The sequence below is a fragment of the Phascolarctos cinereus genome, unplaced genomic scaffold (genome assembly GCF_003287225.1).
Source record: "Phascolarctos cinereus isolate Bilbo 61053 unplaced genomic scaffold, phaCin_HiC Scaffold_1;HRSCAF=81, whole genome shotgun sequence".
NCBI classification, from domain to species: domain Eukaryota; kingdom Metazoa; phylum Chordata; class Mammalia; order Diprotodontia; family Phascolarctidae; genus Phascolarctos; species Phascolarctos cinereus.
In genome coordinates, this window is record NW_027555514.1 from 183178544 (window position 1) to 183203487 (window position 24944).

At 35.8% G+C, this 24944-nt stretch overlaps 1 protein-coding gene across 2 annotated transcripts in view; it reads right to left on the minus strand.

Annotated features, from left to right (window-relative positions):
* Nucleotides 1-624: 624 nt before the first annotated feature.
* RIMKLB (ribosomal modification protein rimK like family member B) overlaps nucleotides 625-24944 on the minus strand; it is a 68871-nt gene continuing 44551 nt past the window's right edge. For both annotated transcript variants that reach the window (XM_020994291.2, XM_020994288.2), the window contains 4 exons: nucleotides 21680-21910; nucleotides 16764-16850; nucleotides 10966-11169; nucleotides 625-4811 (listed from right to left, as the gene is read on the minus strand). In XM_020994291.2, the coding sequence (XP_020849950.1) occupies nucleotides 4348-4811; nucleotides 10966-11169; nucleotides 16764-16850; nucleotides 21680-21910 (986 nt within the window). In that variant the 3' untranslated portion in view covers nucleotides 625-4347. The remainder of the gene's footprint in view (nucleotides 4812-10965; nucleotides 11170-16763; nucleotides 16851-21679; nucleotides 21911-24944) is intronic.

Below are 24944 nucleotides of genomic sequence, written 5' to 3' on the forward strand. Positions count from 1 at the left end.
AAACCAATATTTTTTCTTAAAATGAAATGGGGAAGGAAAGAAGAGAGGGAGGAGGGGAAAGGATAAGTCAGAATACAGGCTGATCAAGAAGCAAGCAGAAAGAGTCAAATTACCTGCCAGCAGGCTGGGGCTCTGCATGGATCCAGGCTGCTGCATTTACCATTATACGAGCTGCATTATTGGGGGAAGGGAAGTTTAAAAAGGCATTGACCCCGAAAGTTCTCAAAACTTCTCACTCATCATCAGGAAGGGGGAAGGAGGAAATTTTTTTCTCTGGGTTTTTTTTTTTTTTGGCTCCGGAAAAGGCTGGCAAAGAACAGTAACAGTGGAAACAGTTAGAATGTTTCTTTAAAAACAAAACAAAAAACAAAAAATAAAACATTAAAGAAATAAAAAGCCAAGTCTTCATTAATATAAGAAGGTTTAACACTAAAGTTAGGCACCCTCCCCAAAACAGTATACCAACAGGACTTTGGTAAAAGAAATAAAATACCACACAAAAAAGCCCAAAACAAAATTAAAAGCATTTCAAGTCAAATCTGGAAGAGGACTAGGAGATTCCAACAGCAGATTTTTGTCTACTACTGAGACACTCCAAAATCCAAGCTTCAAAGACGCTTAACATACTTTAAATGAAACATTTATTTTTTTAAAAGAAAGAAAAAGGAGTGAATCTGGTTATAAATCCTGCAATATATTACTTCTTAAAATCCTAGAACAATGAAAACAGATTTTAAATAAAATAAAAAACAGTAGCAGCAGAGGTTACCTGTCTGAGCACCTACATTTCCTTAGGGAGGAGGGGATCGTGTCTCACCAGCCACATAGCCCATAAACCTTCTCAAAAAGAGTGAGCCAGGAAAAAAATAATATAACACGAGATTTGATTTTACAGTCTCCCTAAGCCCTCCCATAGCCCCAAACTGGGGTTTTACTCTTAAGTGAGTAAAACAACTTTTCGTTTACCCTTTTTTTTTCCTTTTTTTTTTTCACTGAGAAGAGTAGGGGAGTTGATTTGGAAAGTCAGTGATTTCACACGATGCCTTCTCAAAGTCTGATGGAGTGCTTGATGAAAGCATGTCTCTGCGGATTTTTTTCCCCAAAGACTCAAATGTTCCAAAGCTGTTTCTTGAGCAGATAGCATGCACACAAAGATTTCAAAGTTGGGTGAAGGAAAAGCCAGCGGAAATGACTAAGCAGCTTGTGAGCATCAAAAATTTTTTTAAATGGGGAAAAAATAAAATGGAATCGTCCATAGCATGTGTGCATGTGTACAGTCCAACTTCCATCATGTACAAGATGAGGAAACGATCCAGAAAATTAAAAAAAAATACAGTATTAAAAAAGTACAAGTGTGACAAGCTACAAAGCTGTACAAACAATTCAAACTTTGACATGATTATAGTTACACATATAATGACATACACTTCTACCTCTCCGAACAGTAATGAGGTTTATACAAAAGGCATTACAAATACAAAAATAAACTTAGTTGTAACTTAAACATAAATATTTGTAAAACTCTCACTTGGCTCTTTTAGGAAGACTTAACCTCTGTTTAATGAAGGAATAGAGGAAAACAGCTAGGCTTTACTGCTCTTTTCACTCTAACATGTGAACTTCCAAATCATAACAAAGTTGGTGAAATCTACAGTTTAGAACAGTAGGATATTGTAAAAATAGTTTATGAAAGTATGAATAAACTAGTGATGGAATGCCTTCAGATATCTCCTCTTACTTTGCATGTGGATGACCTGCTGTAAGTAGGTAAGTGTAAATGACATTAAATTAATTTCCCCTATTCCCTCCCTTTCCAAACACCAAACCCTAAGGTTGTTTCCCTTTATTGTCAAAGGGAAAAAATGTTTACTTGTACACATCTGTGTACATACATAACACACACGCATATAGACACATTCCAGGTGTATCTGTCATACCGAGATGTTCTCTACATGAAAAGATTTGGGGTAAATGCAACTAAGCACATGCTTCCTCATTTCTTGATTTTTTTTTTACTTCTCTTGACCAAACAATGTACTGCAACCATCAAAGTAACAGAATTCAATTTGAGTCCCATCTGACATGTGATCATTTTCTGTTTATGGCTAACAAGTGTATGAAGTTATACAATGAGTACTCTGCCTATAAGCCAAATCATCTGAATGTGATTTAGAGTATCCTAGGTTTCACAATAAATTTCTCCTAAATATAGCACTTCTACTATGAAGTCAGACACTGGCACAGTTAGAGTTACTATTCTATTTACCAACAATTAACCTTCTACTGAATTTTAATATTTAATTCTATTTAAAAATCTATTTTTGTTACATTCCTTTTTAAAATGAAAGAAAAAATCCTGTACAAATAAGCATGATCAAACCTCTGTTACAACAGGTTAATACTGATCTTTCTTTTTATTGCCTTGACGTCTCTCTAGTAGTATCCATGAGGTTATGTTTAAGGTCCACATGAAGGTAAACAGCACTGGAGAAGCAAAGAAGTGGCTCAAAGAAAAACTGCAGAGGATTGTAGGGGAGATGGTACTTGCTCTTTTAAGAATCCTGTGGAAGCTGGCAGCATTTCCATTTCTCTCTCATATTTACTCCAACACCTCTTTGGGATAGCTTTATCCTTGTTCATTATTGCTGTTTTTTGTGTATGTGTGTGTTTGTGTACTGACACCACTTTTAGTTTCAGGGCTTTACAGATTTAGTGGACAAGGGAGAAAAAAATAGTAGGGAAACCTGATGAAGTTATAATGAGACCCAATTATAACTGACCCAATGCTGCTATCTTTATTTTTCTTCTTCCCTCCCATCCTTCCCTCCAAACCCCATGAGTAGAAGGGGGAAAATGCCTGGCCAAGAGAGTAGACAAAAAGCATGTGGCCCTGAAAGGTCAATAACTAAGGAGAGAAATCAACTGACACAAAATAACATACACACACAGACCCGTGAAGTTTATCTATTTCTCATTGTGGCTTCAAGTGGTCGCTCCCTCCCAACCCCCTCATGAAGTCTAGTTCTTAAAACAACTCATGTTCTGTTCCTTTGAAGTCAAAAGCTACATGTTTCCCTTCAGATCCCACTGACTTTATCTATTCTTCTCACTTAACATCAAGGTAGAAGAAAACAAACCCCCATCAGCCACACCCTCACACACACACACACACATACACACACCCTTTTTCTAAAATGTGGATGCAAGTACGTAATACTGGCATCAAAATGGATTCAAGAGCTTAAAGCAGCTCTAATTTTCCCAAATATAAGTTATTTTTCTATCCTCACCTTAACACACCCAACCACCATTGAAAGACAAAACAAAAGGAAAAAAAGGAAAGGAAAAAAGGATAATAAAGATGCACAGGCTTCAATTCAGTGTCTTGTTAACAAAAGGTAGCGTTTTCTTCACTTTGGCCATTGTTAAAGATGCAGGCATAGAGTAGGGAATATTGGACTAGCATGTATTAAAAAAAATGCAACATTAACATAGTATATAGCTTCCAAAAGACTAAAACACTAACAAATACAAGGCAATGCACATATTTTTAAACTAGTGTAAGTTTTTCCACATTCGATTAAATGTTACTTTGTACACCAAACATTGCAACGCTGTTCATCTATCTTCCATTATGCAAACATGTCATTTCTGTCATTAAGAAATGTTTTTACAGATCACATCTATCTTGCCCTCCCATCTACTATGAAAAACAAAACCCAACCATAAAATATAAAGCATTCATATTAAAACTGTTCTGGAAGATTTGTAAAGACATATGGACATAGAATTGGATACTGAAATGGCAGAAATTTCAGTTTTGATATTAAAAGGCTTCTTTAATTTTAGATATTTCCTCTCATCCATTTCTAATAAATGATCTCAAGAGAGGGGAATTATGGTCTGCAGTAAAGTGTTGACTTTACAAATACAAAAGATATAAGGATCTGTGCAAGAATCTTACATCCCCTCTTCTCTGGCCCTTTATAATATAAGCACATCCATTTTCAAGGTTATTTTAAAAGGTTAACAATAGTGAAGGAATTATCTACTTGAGCCTGAAGACCTTATACCCACTTTTCTGCCTTATTAATTGAGATGGTAAAATTCCATTGAATGGTTCTGCAGTATTAAAAAATGGAGGACAGCAGTAACTGAAAAACATAGGTTTTTCCTTTTCTCTCTTTGTTCTCTTATCTGACCTGGCTCAGTTTCCCCTCCAGCTCCCTGAGCTTCTCTCATAAACAGCATTGCAAGCTGGTTTCAAAAAAGGAAGGAAAAAAGGAAAAAAAAAGAGAGAGAGAAAGATTTACAAGGGCTTTGTTCGTTAATTATTTACAGGTGGAGTCACTCCACCAGGAGTTTGATTTCATTGGCTAGCAGCTGGTTCATGTTGAACAGGCCCCCTGGGAGCTTGGTGAGTAGCTCCCGCTCCGTGGTTTCAGGGTCGCTGTCGACAGAGCTGGAGCTTGCGCTCATGTTGTCGACAGCAGTGCTGGCTGGGGGGCCCAGCTCTGGCTCACTAGTCTCGCTGGCCGTGGACACCACGGAGAGCAGGGACATGCGCCGTGTGAGCCGGCCAGGGGGCAGGAGGGAGGTGGCATAGTCCGCTATCATACCAGCTACGTCTAGATTACAAGCCTTATCAAAGGCGATGAAACCTACATTTGCATTGGCCTCGCAGACGCAGAACGAGCCGTCATCTTTCATCAGTAGGTCAATGCCGCACACATCCATTCCCAAGATGTTTGACACCTGGATGGCAAGCTGTTTTCCTTGTTCACTCAGTGAGCACATCATTCCCACACCACCTAAGAAAGGCAAAGTCACAAGCAGTTACAAATGATGGAATTTTCTCAAATGAACAGAACAGATCAAGCTCTACATTTTCTTGATATTATTAGTCATCTTAGACTCTCTTGAATCAAATTAAACCAAATGGGTCTTAACTCCCATTCTTTTTTTTTTTTAAGTGACTTGCCCAGGGTCACACAGCTAGTGTTATGTCAAGTACCTGAAGCTGAATTTGAACTCAGGTCCTCCTGTCCAGAGCTGGTGCTCTGTCTACTGTGCCACCTAGCTGTCCCTTTTCTATCTTTTTAGAGACATAAAACCAGAATCCTAAATTCAAGCCATTCATTCGTGAACTATCCTCTAACCCAATCTTCTAGGGCTAAGGAGTGAAGTCCGAAAAAGCTACACTATACTATTCTATTCTATTCTATTCTATTCTATTCTATTCTATTCTATTCTATTCTATCTATTCTATTCTATTCTATTCTATTCTATTCTATTCTATTCTATTCTATTCTATTCTATTCTATTCTATTCTATTCTATTCTATTCTATTCTATTTAAGCCTGTCCTTTTACCACTTAGAAAGTCATACTTGATAGCTTGGTTGGAAACTATTGATATTGACATTTTCTAAGTGCTGTCTTACTGTCTCTTGGTGCTATCATGGATGTCTCATTTTGGGTATGTTAAACAAAAAAGCTAATAAGCGCCTACATACAAAAATATATTGTGTCAGCTAATGGAGCCTAAAACTTCACCCAAGACTTCTGGGACACACTGTATTTATCCAGTGGTGGTAACAAAGTTCTTGGTTCTTGGTGGTAACAAAGAACTAGAAACTAATGGGATACTCTCAGCTGAGGAAGGCTGAACAAATTACAATATATGAATGTAATAGAATATTACTGTGTTGTAAGAAATACTAAACAGGACTAGTTCAGACAAACCTGAAAGATTTGTGTGAACTGATACAGAGTAAAGGCAGCAGAATCAGGAGAACGATAAACACAACACTGTAAAGACAAACAACTCTGAAAGACTTAAAACTGACTGACATAATGATCAACAACCATTTCAGAAGATAAAGCAAGTTACTCACCCTCTAGAAAGAGAGGTGATAGACTCAGGTTGTAGAATGTAGAATATATATTTTGGACATCGCCAATGTAAGAATTCATTTGGCTTGACTATGCATATTTGTTACAAAGGTATTGTTTTTGTTCTTCTATTTTTTTAATGGGTTGGGGGAAGGTATGAGGGAGAGAAAATAAATTTTTGCTAATTCAAAAAATTAAAAAAGATAATGGCTTCCATTTTGTATATGTTCAGTTTGAAATGTTTATGAAATATCTAAGTGGAAATGTATAGCAGTAGAAAGATAGTGATATTTGACTACAGCCCCAGAGAAAGACAGGTACTAGATATGCAGATTTGAGAATCAGTTTCCTCATCTGTAAAAGAAGGAAGGTGAGCTAAATAACCACTAAGGTTACTTCCAAATCCAAAGTCTATGACCCTATTCCAAACAAATCTTAACTTAGCCTTGATTAGTATGCATATATAGTGTTCAGCAAATACAGTTTTCATCCAGAAATTACCTAGGCATAATTTAAATTTATGGCCAGAGTTGTGATTTTATTGATGAGGATCCCTCCCCTTTGAGGAAATTCCTACTAACACAGATCAGTTATTGCTTTGGAACTTAAAATTTTAGAGAATCGCAGAGGGTACAAAGAGGTTCAATGATTGTCCAAAGTCCACACAGCAAGTATGTATCATAGACAGGACTTGAATTCAGATCTTTTTGACTCTGAGATGAATTCTCTAATCAGTCAATAAGCACCTGCCAGGCATTATGCTTAGTGCTAGGGATGCAAAAAGACGAAAAACAGTCCCTACCCTCAAGGAGCTCATAAACTAATTTTTTTTTTAGGCTATACATGTATGATCATACTAAACATATTTCCACATTAGTCATATTGAAGAAGAATCATAACAAAAAGGAAAAACCATGAGAAAGAAAAAACAAAAAACAACAAAAGATAAAATAGTATGCTTCCATCTGCATTCAGACTCCAAAGTTCTTTCTCTGGATGTGGGTAGTATTTTCCATCATGAGTCTGAATTGTCTTTGATCATTGCATTGCTCAGAAGAGCTAAGTCTAACAAAGTTGGTCACCACACAATGCTGCTGTTACTATGTACAGTGTTCTCGTTCTGCTCACTTTGCTCAGAATCAGTTCATGCAAGTCTTTCAGGGTTTTTCCTGAAATCGGCCTGCTCACATTCATATTGTACAACTTGTTTTTCCCCACTTGATAGGCACTGCCTCAATTTCCAATTCTTTGACACCACAAAAAGAGCACCAATGAATATTTTTGTACATGTGGGTCCTTTTTCCTTTTTTATGATCTCTTTGGGATATAGCCCTAGAAGTGCTATTGCTGGATCAAAAGGTAGGCACAGTTTTATAGCACTTTGGGCATAGTTCCAAATTGTTCCCCAGAATGGTTGGATCAGTTCACAACTCCACTAACAATGAATCAGTGTTTCAATTTTCCCACATCTTCAACATTTATTATTTTCCTGTTTTGTCATGTTAGCCAATCTGATAGGTGTGATGTGGTGCCTCAGAATTATTTTGATCTGCTTTTCTCTAATCAGTAGTGATTTAGAGCATTTTCTCATTTGATACAGATAGCTTTAATTTCTTCATCTGCAAACTGCCTATTTATATCGTTTGACCATTTATTAACTGGGGAATGATTTGTATTGTTATAAAGTTGACTCAGTTCTCTATATATTTTAGAAATGAAGCCTTTATCAGAGATACTGGCTGTAAAAATTATTTACCAGCTTTCTGCTCCCCTTCTAAATTTGGTTGCATTGGCTTTGTGCAAAAATTTTAATTTAATGTAATCAAAACGATCCATTTTGCATTTCATAAATTTCTCTATCTTGTTCGGTCAAAAATTCTTCCCTTCTCCATAGACCTGACAGGTAAACTATTCCTTGCTTTCCTAATTTGCTTATAGTCTCATATGTCTAAATTGTATACTCATTTTGACCTTATCTTGGTATACAGTGTAAGATGTTGGTCTATGTCTAGTTTATGCCATACTGTTTTTTCAGTTTTAACAGCAGTTTCTGTCAAACAGTGAGTTCTTATCCCACAAGGTGGAGTCTTTTGGGTTTATCGAACAGTAGATTACTATAGTCATTGATTAATGTGTCTTGTGTACCTAACCTGTTTTCACTGATCCACCACTCTGCTTCTTAGCCAGTACAAAGTAGTTTCAATGACTGCTGCTTTATAATACAGTTTTAAATTTGGTATGGCTAGGCCACCTTCCCTTGCATTTCTTTTCATTAATTCTTTTGATATTCTGGACCGTTTGTTCTTCCAGATGAATTTGTTATTACTTTTTCTAGCTGTATAAAATAATTTTGGTAGTCTGATTGGTATGGCACTGAAAAAGTAAATTAATTTAGGTAGAATTGTCATTTTTATTATATTAGCTAGGTCTATCCATGAGCAATTGATATTCTTTCAGTTACTTAGATCTGACTATTTGTGTGAAAAGTATTTTGTAATTGTTTGCATATAGTTCCTGGGTTTGTCTCAGAAGGTAGACTCCCAAATATTTTATATTGTCTACAGTTATTTTAAATGGAATTTGTCTTTCTGTCTCTTGTTGCTGGGCTTTGCTACTAACACATAGAAAGGCCAACGATTTATGTGGGTTTATTTTATATCCTGCAACTTTGCTAAAGCTGTTAATTTTTTCAAGTACTTTTTTAGTTGATTCTCTAAGTATACCACCATGTGATCTGCAAAGAATGATAGTTTTGTTTCCTCACTGCCTATTCTGATTCCTTCCATTCATTTCTAGTACAATGTTGTGTAACAATGATGATAATGGACATCTTTGTTTCACCCCTGATCTTAATGGAAATGCTTCTAACTTATCCCCATTACATATAATATTTGCTGATGGTTATAGATAGATGCTACTTGTCATTTTAAGGAAAACTCCATTGATTCCTACGTTCTCCAGTGTTTCTAACAGGAATAGGTGTTGTATCTTGTCAAAAGCTTTTTCTGCATTGAGATAACCATATGATTTCTGTTAATTTTGTTATTGATATGGTCAATTACGCTGAAAGTTTTCCTAATATTGAACCAGCCCTGCATTCCTGGTATAAATCCCACCTGGTCATAGTGTATTAACCCCTAGATAAGTTGCTGTCATTTTTTGGCTAATATTTTATTTAAAATTTTTGCATCTACATTCATTAGGGAAATTAATCTATAATGTATTTCTGTTTTGGTTCTTCCCAGTTTAGGTATCAGCACCATATCTGTACATTAGAAGAATTTGGTAGTACTCCATCTTTGCCTATTTTTCCAAATAGTTCACATAGTACTGTAATTAATTGTTCTTTCAGTGTTTGATAGAATTCACTTGTAAATCCACCTGGCCCTGGGGATTTTTTCTTAGGGAGTTCATTGATGGCTTGTTCAGTTTCTTTTCCTAAAATGGGATTATTTAAGTATTTTATTTCTTCTTCTGTTAATCTGGGCAATTTATATTTTTGTAAATATTAATCCATTTCACTTAGATTGTCAGACTTATTGGCATACAGTTGTGCAAAATAGCTCTGAAATATTGTTTTAATTTCCTCTTCATTGGTGGTAAATTCACCCTTTTCTTTTTTGATACTGGTAATTTGTTTTTTTTCTTTCCTTTATCTTTTTTTCTTTTTATAAAACCAGCTCTTAGTTTTATTTATTAGTTCAATAGTTTTCTCAATTCAATTTTATTAATCTCTCCTTTGATTTTTAGAATTTCTAATTTGGTATTTAATTGGGGATTTTTAATTTGTTCTTTTTCTAGCTTTTTTAGTTGCATACCTAATTCACTGATCTCTTCTTTCTCTACTGTATTCATGTAAGCATTCAGAGATATAAAATTTCTCCTAAGAACTGGTTTGGCTGCATCCCATAAGTTTTGGTATGTTGTCTCACTGTCATTCTCTTGGATGAAGTTAATGACTGTTTCTATGATTTGCTGTTTGACCCACTCATTCTTTCAGATTATATTAATTTTTAATTAATTTTTAGTCACAACCTAATTTTAATACTGTATGTTTTTGCAGTTGGACATACAGTATTGACATTAAAAATGAATGCTGTCTACTTGAGAATAATTTACATACACATTAGCAGACCTATATGGTAGAAAGAACTCTGAATTTGGAATCTGAGTAAATGGGTCCAAATCCCAACTCAGCATTTCACTGCCTGTGTTAACTCGGATACATCATGGTACTCCTCTGGAACCCAATTTCCTGATTTGTAAAAAACGAAGGGTTTTGATTACATGATCTCTAAGGATCTCTTTGAGTTATAAATCCTATATTCTTATATAAGCAATGAACTCAGTATGTATACAGCATAAAAATAAGAGTGAAAAAATGCCTTTCCCCTAAATGCTACTGGCCAAGGTTATAACTGAAGAGCTTCCAATGGAGCAGCTACTTCTGCCTCCCCTTAATCTTCCCTCCTTCTTACCAAACCACGAGACAATATAGGGTCTGAGGGGCCCTATAGAGGTGTAGAAGTTTGAGACTAAGGAAGGGAGACTGAAAATATCCTTGCCAGTTCCACTGTAATATTTGCGCCAGGTTCCTAACTGAAGGAAAGATCCAGTTCAAATATTCATGATATTGTTTAAAAATTAGAAGTGGAAAACTGATAGTTCAGTGAACACTTCCATTGCTCCAAAAACAACTCAAAAGAGACACCCTACTTAATAGCAGGTTTATAGTACTATCATCATATTTAGGATTCTAGATCTTAGAATCCACAGCTGAAAGAAACTGTAGGGATCATAAAGTCCCCTTACAAATCCCCTTACTTACAAATGAAGAAACTGAGACTCAGTGGGGTTGAGTGACTTGTCTAAGGTCACATAGCTACTGTCAGCAACTGAACCCACGTCCTCTGAATCCATATCCTGTACTCTATTACATTATGTTGCTCTATACAGGTGTACATTATTACTTGTAACTTACAAAATAAAAAAAAATTATTTGCTTTGGATAAGTGCCCACTGGAACAGCCACACTATCCATTTATGTAATGTGACAATGTATTGTTTATACCTAGTGAGCAGTTGCTTTGCATCCTTCCATCAGTTGAACAGCGCAGCATAGTGCCAACTACACGGCCTCCCACCACAATGACACGCACATCCCGGCCGTGAGATTCCTTTATATACTTCTGGAATAGGTACGGAGCTTCATGGCGAATAAGATGGCTTAGGTCAGCCAAGTGGTGCTTATCTCGAGCCAGGAAAACAGCTTTACCTTAAGATGGAAAAAAAAAGGACGCTAAAAGTAATTGTGTTATGGACAATTCATAATTACTTTTGTCTCTTTTTTGGCACCCTCTTCCGCAATACCTAAGTTTTAAAACACCATGACACTTAAAATCAATAATATTTTAGTTTTTCATAATGAATTGTCATGATCATTCAGTGATATTAAAGCCTGATATTAAGTAATATACTCTGCTTAACAGGAAAATGGGAACAAGAAAAGACTGAAGGCTACATTTCCATTTCATTTTAACTATATTAAAATATTTCTTGAGAATAGTGGTGATAAAAATGGTTTACATTTATGTCACTTTTAAAGTGTGCAAAACACTTGCTATTCATCATATCATTTGACCTCTACAACATTCCTTTTGGCGGTAGATGTTATTAACTATAATCAAGGTTTTAGTTTTAAGAAATCATCTAAGGATTCCAGATGATTTTGCAGAATTTGCCTTTTTTTCTTTGAAACCTAACTTCTTCTAAAAATAGACTGAGACTCTTCCCATTCTAGTTTTCTATTTTGGGATTCTACCCTTTCCTTCTCCACTATTGCTCCAAAGCCATCTGAATGCATTTCTGTCACAACAACCTTAATTTCACATTCTTTGGTATCTCTAGTAGGCAGAGGCACAGCCTTCTTTACTGAAAACAATCAGGAATAACATGATCATTCAATAATATAATCAAAATAACTGTTAAGACAGCTTTTAGCAATGAAAAAAGGAAAATTAGGAGAGAAACTTGGCCTTTAGAGAAAAGGATGTACAGTCCAGCTAACAACAATACCTAATTAGCTTGGGCAGGTTTGTCTCTATAGCTATCTCCCTTGCTCTGATTCCATATTGCCAGTTCCTAACTTAGAAAAACGCTGTGCTCCAAAAGTTCATTTATAAAATGGCTATTTGGAACTACGAATACAATTTCCCATAGAAGCAATGTAAATAAATGGTGAACAGATTTCTAAGTTAACTTATGAAATGTCATGTAATCCATTTAGCTTGTGGCATCCATGTAAAAGGAACCTCAGTTTCCATGTAAACAGTTGGGCTGACAAGAATAGCAACTCTAAAACAGGCTTTACTTAACCTAACCAAAACACATACAACAGATTTATATTAGAGTCCATGAACAGTAAAGACAATGGCTCTTCTCTTCACAACAATCAAATTCTTTTGGCTTCATATTTTCACCACTTAAATTCTGACATTCTAAAGGTAACTTAAAAGCATTTTTAAAGGAAAATGAAAAAGCAGTATGAAAAGCAGTACAGTACAATCCAATCCAACGAGCATTTCTGAAGCAAGGCATGGAGGATATGACAAAAAGTGTTGTGTTTACATGAAGTAAATACATACTATATAATGGAGGGAGGAGATGAAACATTAACAGCTAGAAGGATCAGAATAGGCTTTCAAGCTTGTCAAGGGAGCAAGCTTCTTTGTATGGGTAATACATGGTAAATAATGTATATTATCCTACTGAAATATTACAAAAGTAGTAGTTGTGAAAAAAGAAAATTGTGCAATGGAAAGAGACAGGGTGGAGTGGGAAAAAATGTGAGTGTTATATATGTTAGTGTTATAGTGTTAGTATATCTAAACATTTTGGAAGAGGCAATAGAAGGAATAATTCTCTGACTGAAAGCAAATGAATGTGCTTTGGATACAAAACCCTTTCCATATCTATCTAGAAAATAAAAAGTGACAAAGACTCAGTGAAGGATGAACTAATTATAGCTGTAATAACCAGAAACTTTGAATTGATTTCAATCAGTGAAGTTATAAAATCTCTGGTGCACTATTGAAGAAACACATCCCATTCTTATTAAATGTGCCTTAATTCCATTTATAACAACTTATTTTTGTGAAAATTCTATTTGTAATAACTTATCTTTGTAAAATCAGGATTCTCTGTCCTGTTCTCAAGCAAATCCACAGGAAGAAACAAAATGGAAGCTGAACATATAATGCAGGTATCTCTTTCTAAAACTATACCCAGAATAAAACTTGTTGGTTGGTAAGAAATAGAATTAAGGGCCTCATTAATTTATTTAGTTGTGTTCTGATAAACATTTAACAACTTTATGATGTGAGAAAATGTTATATACTATAACAAATTAAGCACCTGTACCTGGTACTGTGCTAAGTACTGTGGATACAAATAAGAAAGACAGTCCCTGCCCTCAAGGAGATACAATCTAATGGGAAAGCAATACAGAACAGGAAATGAAAGTGGGAGCTGGGGCACGGGGTGGAGCCAGGATAACAGGGAATATAAACCAAAGCACTGCAGCTGGCAAGATATGAAAAATTGGCTGGGCTTCTGTGGACTCTTTATATTGAGGATCTGGGAGCAGTCATTTACTAAACAGAATTTTCTTCATGAAAGAAATGAATTATTTTATTTCTTACATACATATGCATGATAAAACTTAAAATTTAGTCCCCTTCATGTTGAATAGGAAGTATGGCAATGTTTACTGAAAGTAAAGCTTTTAGAAGCTCTCACCATGGATGATGGCACACAAACCAAGTTATGAAGAACACTAAAGATTCTAAGAGAAGGAAGAAAGGAGGTCACTCTAGGTATGGGGGACAACTCATACAAAGACCTGAAGGCTGGAGATGAAATGTCAAATTCTGGCTATTATAACTAATTTGACTGGAACAATGATTATTATCTAGCGGCTCATGGATCCTTTGGATATTTGTAACAATGGCCCAAGGAATTCATGCTAACAAATCTTTTTTTAAATTTTATTTTCATCTTTTTATTTTTAGGCAATTGGGGTTAAGTGACTTGCCCAGGTTCATACAACTAGTAAGTGTTAAGTGTTTGGTCTGAGGCCGCATTTGAACTCAGGTCCTCTCAATTCCAAGGCTGGTGCTCTATCCACTGCACCACCTAGCTGCCCCTGCTAAAAATTCTTTAATCTCACCTTTAAGCACTTAATAATTCACACTTATGTTACAAATATATTTTTCTATGGGACAGCAAGCGTGTGCATTTTTGAAGTATTCCAGGTTTATTTCTATAGTGATTTGAAAATGCCATGATCATGAGCACGAGCACATGTTTCATGTTTTCGTTTGATCAGACCAAACTCTGACTAAAGACAAGCTCTTGTAGTTTCTCAATACGTCATCAAATTGTTTCGAACTGCCAAAAGGAATTAGTACAAAACTGACTGGTATGCACAAACTCTCATTTTCAAGAGAGCTTGCAAAAGACTCCTATTATATTCCACCACAAATTTGTGTGAGCAAGCATTTTCATTTTATTCTTGTTTTAAATCAAAATATAAAAATAAACTTGATGTGGGACCATATTTAAGACTGTTTATTTGGTACTGAGCCAAACATTGCAAACCTTTATTCAAATAAAAAGTCTAATATCAGAATTAAATTACTATATGATTATTACATTATGTTAAGTGTTTTCCAAGATGTAACTTATTTCATTAGAATGTCAGTTCTATTTGATAAAATTTGTAGAACAAAAAATATATAAAGTACTGCAGATGATACAAGCATATAAGGTCTTGCTGGATTATTTCTTTTAATTCTTTCACAATGTTGCAATAAAATCCATAATTATTATGATAAAAGTTTTAAATTTTGTCGAGTTTTTATAATTATAAACAGGATAGAATTTAAAATTATGTAATATAAATTTAAATTTGGAACATTTGGGGGCCAAGGCAAAAGCTTTTACACTGTAGTTATTGTATCTAAAAAAATATTATGAACATCATAATAAATTACACTGGGGGTTCACAACATTTTTTATTTTTGTTAAAGGGGAACACAGGGACATTGGAACATTCCCCCTCCCAAACTGGGAACCAATGGACTATGACATCAATAACTATATAAAAGACGAGAGTATGAAATAAGCTGGAGGGAGTCGGACTGTGAAGGATTTTGGATGCCAAGCTTAAGAGTTTAAATTTTTGTATTAAAGGTAATAGGGTGCAGCTGAAAATTCCTGAGCTAAGAGATAAATATGGTTGCACTTAAGATTATTTTGGCATCTGTGCACAAAATAGACTTCCTATAACGAAACAAGCCTTTTCTTAACAATTTCTTTTATCAAATGACTTAACAGGTGAAAACAAAAAGAAATGGCTATGCTTTCAATTTTTATCTGTTATAGGCATATCCTACAAAATGTTCTGATCAATGATGTTTTGCAAGCACCTTATTAAGTGTAAGCAAGCTTCACTGCAACATTATTTAGTCATCCAAGATCCAAACTGGATTGTCTGAGGTGATTTAAATTAGTGTGGTAGCTCCAGAGGCATATCTGAACTTCCATCCGTTAAACACTACACGTATTGCTTCTAGCACAAGTGAAACTCTTGAGAACCTAACTGCCTATTAACATTATTTTTTAACATTACATTTTCCCAGAACTAATTAACTTTAGATAGAGCATGCATGGGTTATCAGCTAAATTTTTTAAAGGTAAATTTAAATGCTACTCAATTCAAATGAACTTTATTAAGGGTCCACTATGTGACAGGCACTATGCTAGATTTGGGAATAAAAAGAACTTGTAGTCTAGTAAAGATATCATATGATAGCCAGAAGCAGCCCGGTGGATCAGTGGATGAAGTACTGGGCCTGGAGTCAGGAAGACCTGGGTTCAAATCCCATCTCTGTCACTTAACTAGCTGTATAACGTTGGCAGGTCATTTAACATCAGTTGCCTTGGCTTCCTCGATTGGAAAGGGGATAATAATACTACCCACCTCCCAGGGTTGTCATGAGGTTCAAATGAGAGAACATGCCTAGAAGTTGGAACCAGACTGTGGAGATCTAGACTAAGCAGTCTGGCATTTACTGTCACTGAAGCTTTCTGAGAAATGAGACCTGTCATTAGAGCTGTGCATTGGGAAAGACTACTCCTATGTGAGAGAGACAGAAGGTAGAGCAGAAGCAGGCAGATCAGTCAGACAGCTACCAGAATAGTCCAGCAAAGGCAATATGGGTCTGAATTTGGGTAACAGTACTGGAAATAAAAGAGGAAATGATTTTGAAAGAAAATGAAGCAGTATCTTGGCAACTGGCTGGATGCGGAAATCTCCATACCACAGCACCTTGCTTATTTCCAACCCACCCCAGTTTCCAGGTCCCCTTTATGTGTTTGTTTTCTCTTTTAGAAAGAATAAGCAGCTTTAAGGTAGGGCTTGTCTTATTTATATTTGTATCCCTAGTGCTTTAGCACAGTATCTGACACACAGTAAAGACTTAATAATACTCCTGTTTCAAAGTAGTTCCATGATAATTTGTATTCACTATCAACTATACTTTATAAATATTAGCTATTGCTACCTAATGGACTTTCCAATTCCCTTATATGGTGTCTTTCAGAATTCCTGTTTCAGAAACTGTTCCTTTCTTGACTTGATTCAAAGATTATTTCTTACTACTATGATCTAGTCATTATCTGGGGACAGACAGAAGCACTTATATTTTCTTTTTCTATCTGATCAAGAAAAAAATAAACCCATTCCATAAACTCTCATTACTTCCCCTGTATGAACTGTGTGTCTGTCTGTGTCTCAGTTATACACACCTCTATGACCCCGTGTATTTTTCACCACCATTGGGAATTCCAATACTTCTGCTTCATCAATCATTTTAGCAAAATTTTCATGACCACCTGTTTAAAGAAAAGAAAACAAAATATAAAAAGAAATGTTTCACGATTGTTCTCTTCTAAACTATTAAGCCTACTTTGATGATCAAAGGCCTAGAATAAACTTTTAAGAAGAAAACAAATTCTGGAGAAGTAAAGATTAATTTTCGTTCAAAACTATGTGTATATTTTAGAATACATGAGATATCTTAAATCCCCTAACTACTACTCATTACCTATCTTTGAGCTTGGCTATTTCACCAAATTTCTCCATCCTCACTGTTTATATTTTCACTATAACTCACGTATCCATAGGACTAGTCATAACTTTTAAAATTTCATCATCATCCATAACTGTGCCACTTCTAAGATCTTCAACTCTGAAGTTATTATCATAATCTCCTCTTCTTTCATTTCTTCCTCATTCCTTCCTAAATCTATTTCTATTCTTCCCTCTTTTCCCAGATCACCAACTCTGTTCTAGCCTCACTTTCCTCCCTTCAGTCTTGACCTTAGTTAACAATTCAATGATATACTTTTACTCTATCCATGAATTCTTTGCTCCCTTGTCATGCTGCCATCCAGCTTTGTTAATCTATAAGTCAGAATTACCCCCCACTATCATCCTTCTTTCATGCTGAATATCATAGGAAGAAATGATTATCAATTGTGTTAACTGTGTCCGTTTCAAATTCATGTCACATCTCATTTCAAATGGGCCCTTACTATAATAAGACAAATGGTAGTGTCTTACTAGTGTTTGGATATAGAATAGGAAGGTCATGCTAAAGGTTAGTTCTATTCTAGAACCAAAGAATGTCAGAGCTGGAAGAAAGTTTAAATACCACTCAGTTCAATCTCCGCCTTTTACAAATGAAAACTGACAGACCTCCAGACTATTGGTTCCTTGCTACTTAAACACACATGCCTTGCTCTTCCTATCACTTTAAACAATACCTCCATTGGTTCTACTATTGCCCTTCATCCTCACTTCAAACAACATCTTTTTACAGTCATCTACACTCACAGCCTCCTCAATTTCCTTATTGCTCACTTCTCAATTCTGTGTAATTCTGCTTCTTTTGCCACCAGTCAATAGTGAATTACAACTACTTTCACAAAGAGTGATTTAAATGACAGAATGTAAGTTCTTTGAGTACCGAGACTATTTCATTTCTGTCTCTATATCCCTGGTGCCTAGCACAGTGTCTGGCACAAAGTATGCTCTTAATAAATGTTTGTTGATTTACCTGCTCCTAAAATCAGTGGTGTGCACTTTGGAGTTCTGTCCTAAGTTCATATTCTTACCCTTGGTGATCTCATTTGTTCACTTTGCTCAATCTCTTTCCACATCTGCCGGATTATCAACTGCCTATTGGGCATTTTTGCTTACAGCAACTTAAACTCAGAAAGACTGAAACAAAATTGATTACCTTCTACCATAACCTTACACCTACCATACTCCATATTCCCCATTTCTGTTTACATCCTCCTAGGAACTCAGGTTCATAACCTTGAAATCCTTGACAGTTTCCTCGTCCTCATTCTCCATATGCTAAGTCCGTTGATTCTACATCTAAGACAGCTCTTGAATCTGTCTCCTTTTCTTCATTCACATGGCCACCACTCTAGTTTAGTCCTTAATCTATTTCACTTACCATAATTAGTCTCCCTGACACCAGTCTCCACCCTCTCCCCTCTTATACATCCTCCATAAAATTATGTTTCTTCCAAAAACATTGGTACAACTATATAGCTGTACCTCTACCTATAAGTGCCCTCCATATTCTTTCTAAAATAAAATATACACCTGTCAGTAAAGACCCTACACAATCTGGCTCCAACCAACCTTTCTAGCCTTATTTCAAATTACTATTCTTCATAGGGTCTAGGTTCTAACTAAAAATTAAATGGCTCCCCAATTGGATATACCAAAATCTACTTCTATGCATTTGCACAAACCATCACTTAGGTAGTAATGTGGTACGATAGAAGGGAGTTTGAGTCAGAAGACTTGATTTCAAATCCTAGCTATAATTTATTGCTTGTATGACCTTGGGCAACATATTTACCTGATGACTAAGATCTCTCATAACTCTAAATCTAAGAACTTGTTGTAGATACATTTCTCTTTCACCTCTACGTTGGAGAACTTTTATCCTTCTTGAAAGCCCTCATCTTTACCTATGGCTAGTTCTCCTGAAATAATTTTTAATCTTCTTAACCATAAACATCATAAGAAATATGTTCATTAAGGCCAGGTACTGTTTCCTTTTTGTTTTAGTACCTTCAGTATTTTAATAACAACAATAATGATAATTAATATTTACATTGCAATTATTATCTCATTTGATCCTCACAACCCTGGGCAGTAGGTGCTATTATTATTCCTATTTTACATATGAGGAAACTGAGGCAAGCAGAAGTGAAGTGCTTTATGTACGGAAATAGAACCCTTTCCTTTAACAAAAGGGAACTAACCTTTCTATGAAAGAATTGCTAGCATCTTCACTTTTTAACCTCCTATTTTCTTGGCCAGCAAGCATACCACAAACCTTGCAGAAGTCCATCTAGCTTTGCTACTTCCCTCATCAGATTAGGAGAATAAATAAAAGTAATAACAAGAAGTAATTTGGGTTTTAGAAGAAACTAAGATTCTAAGTAGTAACATGCCCATTCAAAAATATCATTCCTTTTCCTTTTTATTAATAAATGTTCTCATTCACTTTCTCTACCCTAAATATTAAAAATATCATATTTCTTACTATATAGAGACCACACTACCTTACAGGCTAGAGCCAACAGTAGTGAGATTAGACCCAAACCAAACTACACCTGCAGAGATCAGTACAAATCTTGCTGAAAAGCTGAAGCCAAGAAAAGTTTGCAAACAAACCAGGATGTTGCAACCCATCCTGCATATCTTGATAAGATGCCTGTATCCAGAATTAAAGGGGAAGTATCCTACTTATTCTTTTTTAAAAGTAGAAGTATTAAATTATGTAGCTACAACAATGCAACATTTAGGGGGGATGCCCATCAACTGGGGAATGGCTGAACAAACAGTGGTATATGAATGTGATGGAATACTAGTATTCCCTAAGAAATGAGCAGATGGTGAGTGAAGTGACCAGAACCAGAACATTGTACATAGTAATAGTAACATTGTGCTATGATGAACTATGAATGACTTAGCTTTTCTCAACAACACAATGATCCAAGACAATTCCAAAAGACTTATGACAGAAAGTACTATCCACATCCAGGGAAAGAACTAATGGAGTCTGAATGCAGATCAAAGCATAATATTTTTCACTTCATTTTTTTGTGTCTTTTTTTCGTTTGTATTTTCTTTTGTAACAGGACTAATATGGAAATATATCTTGGATCTCACACACACACACACACACACACATACACACACACACACACATACCCTTTACCAAATTGCTTACTGTTTCAGGAAGAGGGAAGAGAAGAGAGAGAGGGAGAGAATTTGGAATTTGAAATTGGAAAAAAAAAATTAAAAAAAAAAACAAACCTAAATGCAAGTTGTTTTTTTCTTGCACTACAGGTATGCAAAAGGGGTAGATTTCCGCACAATTATATTCCAATGATAGCTGCTCAATGGTAAATCTACATGCAGGACTACCTGCATGCTTCTTTTGGTTTCATAATATTAACAGAATGAAGATAATCAGAGGAAGGAAGAACAAGTCATCTGCCTTAACTAAAGCCCAAGTATTTCTGTCACACTGTCTTTCCAAGACTACAGTGCCTTACTGATGTGTACCAATGTTTAAAGGTATCTTCCTGCTGTTACTGAAACTCTGAAAGGGAAAGGAATGGGTATGTTTAATTTGTGCTTATAAAGCACTAACATAAATAGGAAATATTACACCCTTGCATGAGGTCTGCATCATTCTCTTTGCAGATGTCTCCCAAACTATCCATCCTTAATCTCTATTCTGATATCTATAATCCTGAAGCACCAACTCTCAGTGGATGATGTCATGTAAAATTCATTATCTTCTCCCTGACTTTCCCAATTCCCCTATTTTTGCTGAGGGCAAAAATCAATTTTCCAGTCACCAACATGCATAACCTCAGCCATTCTCAATTATTCCTCATCTCTTATTCACCTTATCTAATCAGGTGCCAAGTTTTGCTAAGTCTACCTCCCAACAACTCATACCCATTCACTTCTCCTTGTTCACAGGAATACCACCCTAGTTTAATACCTCAACACTTTTGAAGGCAGCTAGGTGGCACAGTAGACAGAGCTCTGGGCTTAGAATCAGAAAGACTCATTTTTATGAGTCCAGTCCTGGCTTCAGACACTGTGTGACCATGGGCAAGTCACTTAACCCTGTTTGCTCCACTTTATTCAACTGTAAAATGATCTGGAAAAGGAAATGGCAAACCACTCTAGTATCTTTGCCAAGAAAACCCCAAATAGGGTCAAGGAGAGTCAGACACAACTGAAATAACTGAACAATAAACAAAAACTATTTTTATCCTCCAGCAGAACGCAAGTTCCTTGAAAGCAGGTACTTTTTGCCTTTTTGACTTTCTATCCCCAAATCCTAGTATAGTGCCTTGAATTTGTTGGTAAAAGTTTTGTTAAATTGAATGGTAATGAATTTCCATTATTTCCTGTCTTATACTATGGAGTTAAATAAGAAGCCAAGATTCCCTAACTACCCTACTCAAACTGTTTAAAAAGTCAAAATCTTTAGGTTATATCTCTATGAAGTCCCCCATTATTGGATTTTCCTTAAGCATTTGTTCATTCCTTTGAAAACTGTCACTGGTTCTAGACTCACGCTATGTTTTCCTACTGATGGCCTCACCATAAGAGAAGGTATCTGGAAGAGGAACACCGTGGCCAGCTAGCTCTTGGAAGGTCCAGAACTTATTGACACAATTCAGGATAGCTTGAGGCCGGTTCATCAGCCGGCATCCCATCTTCTCTAGATGACGTAATACAGTGATATCACTATCACTCTGCACCCAAGGTGTTGGTACCCTTACAACCACCACCTGTGGATAGGCAGTGATCAACTCCCCATTTATTCGGAGACCTGCAAACAGAGGGAAGAAAAGTGAGTGAATTAATTTAAAAGGTTCAAAGGAAATGGAAGAAAAGATACAAAGCACAATACAGATATTCCAAAGCACAGTTCATGTAATACTCTGCATTGTTATTGATCATTAAGAGTCATGATGACCAACAATGCAAACTTCAAAACTATGGCAATATTCATAATTTCATAACTCCATAGTTTAATAAAAGTAAATTTTCTCTTCAACAGACCAGACTAAAGGTTATATTATATTGGAATGGAAAGGGATTATATTTTTTTTTGTTAAGAAACCACTAAATTCATTATCAAAACCCCCAAACTCTTATCTTGAATGGTTTTCTTCAAGATGGCACCTTTAATGAATGCACCTCTACTTTTATAGGTCATTATATATACCCTGGAGTCAGAAAGAATTCTTCAGACCAACCAATCTAATTTTGTTGATCCAGTTAAATTTAATTTAATGACCATTTGTTAAGTGTTTACTATATGAAGAGATGTGTTAGGTATATACAGAAAAATAAATAAAACAGTTTCTCCTCTAAAAGAATGGGCAATATTCCATGACCTCTTGTGGTAAACATTTTTATGTTTTATTATTTTTAGAATCAGAATTTTTATTTCATCTCAAGGATTTACAAAATTCTTTCCTCTTTTGGGTCATTTTTTAGATCCAACGAAGTAAGGATATACGAAATGACTAGCCTCAAATACAATAAGATTACAATATGAAAAATGCTAATTTTTCAAACACAATAAATTAGATGAAGATTGAAAATGAACGCAAATTAGATTTAAAAAGGAAAAAAGATCTTGACTATAAGTTCTACAATACCACCATTTCCTTACCTCCCATTCACTTCTTAATCCACTGAATCTAGATTCTAATTCTATTACTTGAGTGAAGGTTAATAACGTTTAATCTTATTTCACTCCTAAAAATTTGATGGTCTTTCCTCAATCCTCAATTCTTTGATCTCCTTTCATAGCTTTTGACTCTGTTAATGACCATTTCTTCCCTTGGCTTCCATGAGACTGCTTTATCTTGGGTCTCTTCTAGACACACTGTGCCTCCTTTGCTGGATTAACATCATCCACTTAGCCACTAAGTGTGAGTAACCCTCAAATGCTCTATCCTTGGCCTAAATCTTTTCTCTAAATATTGTTAGTGATCTCATTAATTTCTATGACTATTCTATTACTATCTCTATGAAGATGACTCCCAAATCTATATATTAAATAGTCAATCCTGAACTCTAGGATTGTATAACAATTGTTTATAAGACTCCTACTAGATGACCCACAAATAGATTGGGTTCAACTTGTTTAAAATAGAACTCATTATTTTAACCCCAAGGACATCATTCTTTGTGATATTACCCATTTCTACTGATGGCACCACCATCCCTCCAGTCTTTAAAGACCCCAACTTTGGAGTCATCCTTGATTCTTTCTCTTCCTCAAATCTTATATCCAAATAGTGTCAATTGCTGAGTTTTCTTCCATAGCATCTGTTGCCACATACACACAGTTCTTGCTTTATTGATGTGAATTTGCCCAGCGATGTGGGAATGAAGAGGCACACAGTTCAAGGACATGTGGGGGGCCAGGGACAGAGAAATGAGAACAGGACAAGGAACATGTTGTGGGCTGGAGCCAGTCATGTGGGGGGCTGGCTGGAAATGAAAGGAAGAACACACAGACACAGATAGGAGAGGATGAGTGATAGGTGGGGACCAGGGACAGATACACAGTACCCAAGCACTGATGGACAGAAGACACACAGATACAGGCTGGACACATAGGCAGGTGGGTGGAGTGGGGCAAAGATCTCTTTCGGCTCTGGAGGTCTCAAGCCAAATCCCCAATCTGATGGGGGCTGTGGTCTCTTTGCACATCTGTTCTGCTTTCACTTCGAGGGTTTTTTTTTTCCTTGGTGGTGAACTGAGGAGCAGGAGCTGAGAGAAAGGGCACAGTTAACATGGTTTTTTTTTTTTTTGGCAGGGGGGAATGTGGTTTTCAGTATTTTTTTTGGGGTAAAGTTGAATGAGTAATGTGAATTTATATAAGGTGAGAACTGTCTATATACTTTTCTCTCCATTCAAACAGTTACTACCCTAGTTCAAATCCTCATTACTTTTATCTAGATCATTGCAATAGTTTCCTAAATGATCTCCTTGCCTCTGGTTTTTGGCTCTTTCCAAATCATTCTCCATGTAGCTACCAAACCAACAGGCCAGAAACAGATTTGAACATGTCATCCCCATTCAAAAATCTTTAATGGGGTTTCATTTTCCTTTAGGATAAAACACAAATTTCTCTTTTACCAACTTACTGGTCTTATTTCATAATACTCCCTCCTTTAAATAACTTTCCATTCCAGTCATTCTAGTTTGCTAGCTCTTCTCTGTTCACAATTTTCCTTACTTGACCATGTTTTTGTAAAGGTTGTTACCCTTGCCTAGAATATACTCCTTCACCTTCATGTTACAGAATCCTTAGCTTTCTTTAAAGCACAAGCAGGGCCATCTTCTTCACCAGCCTTTTCCTGATCCTCCCAGCAATTAGAACACTCCTCCTAAAATCATTTGGTATAAACTTTGTATTTACTTGTATATATATGTAGCCTCCACTATAAATACTTTACAGAAAGTTTCATTTTTGTCGTAGTATCCCTGCACAATACCCTGCTCATAGTAGGTGCTTAAATATATTTCCTATATACATGTATTTTTATTAATAAAAATACTTTTATTGATGTTTTCTTTTTACATCAGTCACAATCATTTACCATCCCCCCACCAAAACCTTCCCTTGCGACAAAAACATTTGATACTGAAATCTTGTCTAACAATGTATAAAATATTCTGTTCTAGTAGCATCTCTACCCTCCCACTGTGAGGGAGGAGGTGTCTATATATTTTTAAAGAATAAAATAATCACTTGCCAAATGTTTTGTCATAGAGGAAAATGGTAGGAAAGAACTTTAAGATAAACTAGTTTTCTAATCCAGTGTGGCCTGCCGAACTAG